Source organism: Octopus bimaculoides, chromosome 1, assembly GCF_001194135.2.
Source record: "Octopus bimaculoides isolate UCB-OBI-ISO-001 chromosome 1, ASM119413v2, whole genome shotgun sequence".
In the NCBI taxonomy this organism is placed as follows: domain Eukaryota; kingdom Metazoa; phylum Mollusca; class Cephalopoda; order Octopoda; family Octopodidae; genus Octopus; species Octopus bimaculoides.
The window spans coordinates 33,662,776-33,670,046 of NC_068981.1; the positions used below are offsets into that span (position 1 = coordinate 33,662,776).

At 35.5% G+C, this 7,271-nt stretch overlaps 1 protein-coding gene across 1 annotated transcript in view; it reads right to left on the minus strand.

Moving 5' to 3' along the window:
• LOC106878687 (dolichyldiphosphatase 1) overlaps positions 1–7,271 on the minus strand; it is a 79,773-nt gene that overhangs the window by 6,977 nt on the left and 65,525 nt on the right. Inside the window, exon 5 of the mRNA XM_052966116.1 lies at positions 2,652–2,744. Within this exon, the coding sequence (XP_052822076.1) occupies positions 2,652–2,744 (93 nt within the window). The remainder of the gene's footprint in view (positions 1–2,651; positions 2,745–7,271) is intronic.

Below are 7,271 nucleotides of genomic sequence, written 5' to 3' on the forward strand. Positions count from 1 at the left end.
TGGGTGGGTGGGTAAATGCTGCAAGAGGATAAGAGAGCGAGAGATGGGGAATGGGTGAAACAGTGAATATAATGAAGAATAAAGGGGAGGTAGGGAAGAGCAGGTGACAACTGTAGAGATTGGATAGGGTTGAGGGGTGGATATAATGAATGGAGGGAGTGACCAATGGTGCAATGGGGGAGAATAGCAGAACAGTAATGATGATACAGTAGACAAGGGAAGAATCAGAGAGAGAGAGAGAGGCAACCATAGGGCATGAGAAGAGTGAGAAATGTATGGTGGTGCAGCAGGTGAGATGATTTGGATTGAGATAAAAAATACTTGCAATATCTATGCTTGTAGATTAACTAAATGTAATTTACCAATGTATTTCAATGCTCATTAATGATGTTATAGGTTTAGTAATGATGCCAGCAAGATAAAGAATAAAGACAAAGAAAAGAGAAAGAAAGAATCAAAAACAAAGACTACTATACTACTCTAGTTAACATGCAAGTACACGGCATTAAAAAGTTAAATGATTATAAAGATAGACAACAGTTAAATCTCAGTTTATTTGCTCACTTCATTTTTAACACGCACATTCTTCCACTCTGTCCATATTTTTATTGTTGCAAATATTTATCCTTTTTGTGACTATATTTCAAAAAAGAAAATGTTCTGTTATTGTTTTTATTTTCAAAACAATATTTACAAGAGGTTTGCTGAAATAACTAAACTTAATAAAAGAACATCTTTTGATGTTGAAATCCTATATAAAAATTTTAATCTAAGATTTGAATATAAATTTCAGCACTTAGATAAAGGTGCAATTATTTTATTTTACATCCCAATCCATGAACAACAGAGTCATGGTCACATGTTTTTAAAGGAGTAATTGTTGATTCATTGCATTTCTGATGGTGAGAATCGGTGGTGGCTTGTAGATAAAATTAGTGGGGATGCTGCTTCAGAAAATGTTTAGCCGTTGTTTTAATATTGTGTAAAAGGAAGCAAACATATAAAAAGAAAATTTATACATAAACGCATTTCAGCCACTGCCGGGTAGTGTGTTTAATTTGTTCACTGAACACCGCCGTGAATTCTCCTTTGTTTTTCAAAAATCCCCCCTAATCATTTATAGTTGCATTTCCATGTTCCTTTCTCTTTGAGTTAATGACAACAAGAGTACCATTATTATTATTTTCACCTTATCAATCTTCACTTAACTCAATTGTTCTCAAAATATGAAGAATATAGATGTTTGATAGACTTGGATGTAAGGAAGAAGTGAAGTTGTTAAATGAATAAATCATTTTACACAGAAATAAAACAATAATCAGGCCAAGTTAAAATCACAAAATTACTGATGTTAAATTCCCTTTGCTCCAGAACTGTCCTGAAATTGGACTTAGTGGGGTAAAAAAACCTTTACTTTGTTTGTTTATTCATTTTTGCATGTTATTTTTTTTTCCTATGCTAGCATAGATTAGACAAACACGTAATTAAGACATTGCTTTACAGTTACCATTACCTGTTTTTCAAGTAAGGGATCTTTTATTTTATACATCTTTGAAGGTGCAAAACCAGCAGACAATTTCTTGAAAGGAGAAACGGCAACATCACTGCTTGTAGCTTGCAACTTTCAGAGAAGCACAACTGGAAGCAAACACACACACACACACACATTCTCTGAGTTTAGCAGTAGGCTTCAAAATAAACTGAATGAACGCAAAATACATGCAGTCCAGAAATGCAGCACAAGACTGACCCATAGTGGGAAGTGATGAAATTGAGAAGGTGAAAGTGTACATCTACTTTGAACAGACAGTAAATATATGCTGAGATAAGAATGCAGAAATTTGCACAGAGTAAGAAGAAGATGGAAAGCATTTGCCTTGATTAGAAATGTGCCCAAAGTACAGCTGGACGAGACTGTGTGCAAATCACTTCAAATGCACTGTCCTACGTACAAGGGCTACCATGGAGAAAGAACTCATAACTATCTACAATACAGAGGGCCATGGAAAAATTCATGTTAAGAATATTGTCGCTGGAGCGTATCTAAAATGAGGTGATTCAAGAATGGAGTTGAGTGAATGATGTGGTCATGGAATACTGAAAGCCCAAGTTCCTCTGAGCCAGACATGTTACAAGGTTCACAGACAACAGGTGGACAGATGCAGTTGTGAAGTGGTATCCAAGAAATTGGAAGAGACCAACTGAAAGCTTTTCAAAATGATAGGAAGATAACATATTCAAAAACTTTGGGCCCAAATGGAAGAGAAGGGTGCACTCAAGAGAAGCATGGATACACATTATGATCAGTGGTAAATGGTAAGGATATCCAACTGACTGGTCGCTAGAGCAATACACATATATGCATGCTTGCACCCACACACACAATGGGTTTCCTCCATTTTCTGTCTACCAAATCCACTAATAAGGCTTTTGTCAGTCTGGAGTTATAGAATAAACTTGCCCAAGATGCCGTGCAGTGGAGTTGCAGAAAATAAAAATTTTTTCTAGTAGCTAACTAGGTTGTGGTTAATTGTAATTTTTTAAAATTCATTTAATAATATAAAAATTTGAAGTTGGAAAAATTATGAAATTTAATATTTTTATTTGAGAAACAAAAATATGTAGAGTTTTAAAATTACAAATATACTTACCGACTAATACATACTAACACTGTTACTATACATGTTAAGCAACTGACTACAATTTTCCATGAGTCATCTATCCAATTGTAGTTTCTATAAAGCCTGAAAAATAGAAACAAATATAAATAACATTCTAAAATAACAAGAAAAATTTGTTGGTCACAAATCAGACTAATTTAAATTGGAGAAAATGTGAAATATATGAAATACAATTCAATTACAAGTGAAATTATATATTTTGAACACATCAGGCAAAAAGTAAAAGAGCAAAATATAAATATTAGTCAAAAGAAAGCAAAAAGTTTAAAGTGGTGTAACAAAGAAGTAAATTTTATGGATAAGGGGAGATAATCAACTGAAACTATTGGTCCCAGCATGACTGCCGCCCAATGACTGGCATCAATTAAAATATTAAAAGAATGGATGTTCCTGGCAAGCTTTGCTTAAAGTCTCGAAAGACAGGTTTTCCAAATTATTGGCTGCTTTGCAACCAGGTGGTTTCACATTCACTCCCAAAGCATGGCACCTTGGGCAAATAATCTTCTACTATAACCCTAGGCCAACCAATGCCTTGTGAGTGAATTTGATAGATAGAAACTGTGAAGAAGCCTGTCATGTGTGTGTGTGTGTGTTTGTATTACATTTGTCTCCCGCTACCACTTGATGACCAGTGTTGGTTTGTCAGCAAAAGAGACTGACAGAATAAGTACCAGGCTTAAAAAAAAAAAAAATGGAGGAGTTGATTTGTTGAACTAAACCCTTTGAGATAGTGCCCCAGTATGACTGCAGTCTAATGACGGAAACAAGTAAAAGACAAAAGAATGCATTCCGTTCACTGAGGGTGGAAACAAGGATATTGGCTGAAGGAAGCCCCGATTAAAAGGAAAAGTTCTTTTGGTGTTAGAGTCATGATAAACACACCATAGTTGGAGGCAGCAAACCATAACATTCCAACAACAATGGCAACAAAGAACAGTGTACCAAAAAGTAAATAATATTTAAATAAAGCACCAACAATACTACAGTGGAGAGATACTGCAAGAAAAACTGAAAGTAGTGGGTGATGAACTGGTTCCGCTAATGAATCTGAGTATTGAAATAATCAGAGCGTAACACTACTATGGTTTTCACATATCTTCATAATATCAGTAGGATAAATAAATTGTTAATTTTTAAACAATTCTTAGATATTTCGGTATTCAGCCATTAAAAATAGACTGAGATTGAAGGACAACTCAGAATCCTAGTAAGAAAAAGATTCATTTGTTTCTTTAATATCTTTTCTTTTTTTTTTTGATAACTTGGGTTTGGATGGGGGAGTTATTTCAGGCAGGAGTTTTATAGCTGGATGCTCTTCCTGTTGCCAAACCTTACACGATTTTTCAAGAGATTTTCATTTCTTCATTCTGGTTTTCAAAAATGCGGAGCAACTGGTCATTATACAAGGAATGTCAGCATCACTGCTGTTTTGCTTAACCAGTGACAAGCATGGAATATCAACAAACATACAAATTTGTGCAGGTATGCATACATACATGCACACATACACGCAATCAGACATGTTTTATTCTTTTATGTATTTCATTCGAGTGTGACCATGCTGGGTTTAGTCAAATAAATTGACCACAGTACATGTTTTAAGCTTATTGTTCTATTGATTATCTTTTTGTTGAACCACTAAGTTACAGGGGCATAAACCAACATTGATTGTCAAGTGAGGGTGAGGTGGCAAACATAAAGATGCACATACACACGCACACACATGTGCATGCAGATGATGGGCTGTGTTCAATTTCAGTCTACCAAATTCATTCACAAGGTATTAGTCAGCCTAGGGTTATAGTAGAAGACACTTGCCCAAGGTGCCACACAGGTAACTGAAGCCAAAACCATACCGGTGCCTAACAATAGATAAATCTTAACAGAACCACTTTCTCAGGCAATAAACTCACCTTAATTTCACCTAACATTTTATTTTGTTGAAAACCATAGGATTGTTGTGTAAAATATGAATTTATATTGTACTATTGATTTGATATAAATAGCTGGTAATCAATAAAGAATATAGTAAGGACAAATATAATTTTCTTTCCATATGAAAACAAGACTTAATGAAGCATGTGTAAGAAGTATGAAGCTATATGGTACTGAAATATGAACAATGAGAGCAGAGTGTCTGCATCAATTGAAAAATTAGTTTTGTATTATTTATTGGATGTGCAATATTGACTTGGAAGAAAGACAAAGTGTAAGGGAATTGAGAAAGTAACTATACAGTAATAGTGTTAGCTAATGTATGCATGCATGGACATGTAGTGTATAGCCACAATGCATTGTGGAGGAAGAGTTTGCTATGAAATTGAGGAAGATGAATATACATACTTTTGTAAAGGTAAATCAAAATAAACATTAATAATACATGTCGGGTATAACCAGAAAATACAAAACTATCAGATAAGAAAGTCAAGGGGTATGTCATTCAGTCTGTTAGAAAAAGTAACCAAATTTCACTAAAACTACATTCTACAGGGTGTCCACAAAGTCTGGATACATGTGGATTAACACATACTTTAAGAAATTATTATTTCTTATATTTAATTGTTTATGTTATGATTTTATTTACTCTATGTACCCAGACCTTGTGGACACCCTGTACAATGTTGAAAATAAAGGAATACGTTAAATAGCCTGGGACACACTATACCTGAGAAGCAAAAAGACAGGAGAATCCTGGTTGGAATGTCTTTGATTATAGTCTATTTGGGCCTCACGGAGGCAAGGTGGCTGAGTTCCTTTTGAATAGGACTCACGGAGACAAGATAGTTGAGTTCCTTTTGAGCGTTGGGCCTCACGGAGGCAAAGACCAAGACCTTTGGCATTATGTCGTGCTTGATAAGAAGACTCATCAAGCTGAGCAAAATTGCAGTTGTGGCAAATGATGATGATGATGATAATCATGCTTGATCAGGGATTAAACAACAGTAGCAGCAATACAGTTAAGATGCACGGAAGTGTAAAAACATATCTCTACACAAGCATGTGTGTGCAGGGGGTAGTGGGTAAATGCTTTTTGAGTGAGTTTATATTTGCTGGCAACTAAAACTGTCTGGAATGTTTTCACATATTGGCAACAAGATCACATGCATTTAGTGGGGAAAGAAAGCCTTTACATCGTTGCCCAGTCTGCTATAAATCTCCCTAAAACCATATTCTGCCATGTTAAAAACGAAAGGATATATTAAATAGTTTGTCTAGAATCTTTTGGCAATCAGATCTCAAGCATTTAAGGGAAGAGTTTAGTTGATTTAATTAACTCCAAAACTTCTATTATTTTACCACCACCTTCACTTTTCATCTCCATTGAGGAAAGGCAAAGTGGTCCAAGTGGGATTTGAACTCACAACATAGAAAGATGAAACTGAATACTGTAAAGTATTCAGTCTGATACTAGTTACTATATCAATTGCTCCACTAGTCCAAGATCTTATGCGGAGTTGCCAACCAGTCTTGATAAATTTTACGAAAACTAGGTCGATGAACATAAACCTAGTTTATCTTACTTGTCCTTAAAACAGCTACTAAAATCTTTGGGTTACATTGAGCGCCAAACTGCTCCTAGTCATTGCATGACTGTATGAAGTATCGTGGCAGAAGTAGGACAATAAGCTAGGGAGTTGTTAGACATGCTGGTTGTTTCATGGTTTGAAATGTTTCAGTTGATTAACTCCATGCAAATAGATCTACAGAAGCAGAACTGTTGGAAATTATCGAACAACAATAATAACTTGTTTAGGAGCTGTACTTGTTTGACAAGTGACTTGATCTGAGAGCATGTGTGGCGAAACTGAAACAATTACATTATGAAGAGTTGTTTTAACCATTGAAAAAACACACAGAAAAATTGTTACATTCACTTTTTGTTTATCTCTTAATAACAGCCCAATAATTTGAGAACAAAAAGAACATAGGCCTTATTCTCTGGACATACGCAATGTTTGTTGTGAAAGTGTACCCATGGTAAATATGCTAGCATTTTAACATAATGTAGTCATAGTTAACAATTTCATTGTGTTATACACAATAAAACATTTACATAGTTTTGTATCACACTGCTTTGATGTTTCCTTTTTGCATCTGCTTAGATTGGCAGCTATGTGCATGCATTTAACTATGTCTGTCTTCAGATCTTTCCAGTGCAAAAGTTCATGGCTAGCACTTATATTTTAACGCTTTAGTTTACAGATTACCCTTTCAGATGTAGGGCTTATTTTTTTCATACTGTTTAGAATTAACCATGCATTATCTCAAAGCTTCAAGATTGTGATAATGCAATTGTTTATTTTTAGAATGACATTGCAAGGTAGGTGTGAAAAACCAGATCTGACTCGTGCCAGTGGCACATGTAAAGACATTTGAGTGAGATCGTTGCCAGTGCCGATAGACTGGCTCCTGTGCAGGTGGCACGTAAAATACACCATGTCGAGTGTGGCCGTCGCCAATACTGCCTGACTGGCCCTTGTGCCAGTGGCACGTAAAAGCACCCACTACACTCTTGGAGTGGTTGGTGTTAGGAAGGGCATCCAGCTGCAGAAACTCTGCCAAATCAGATTGGAGCCTGGTGCAGCCATC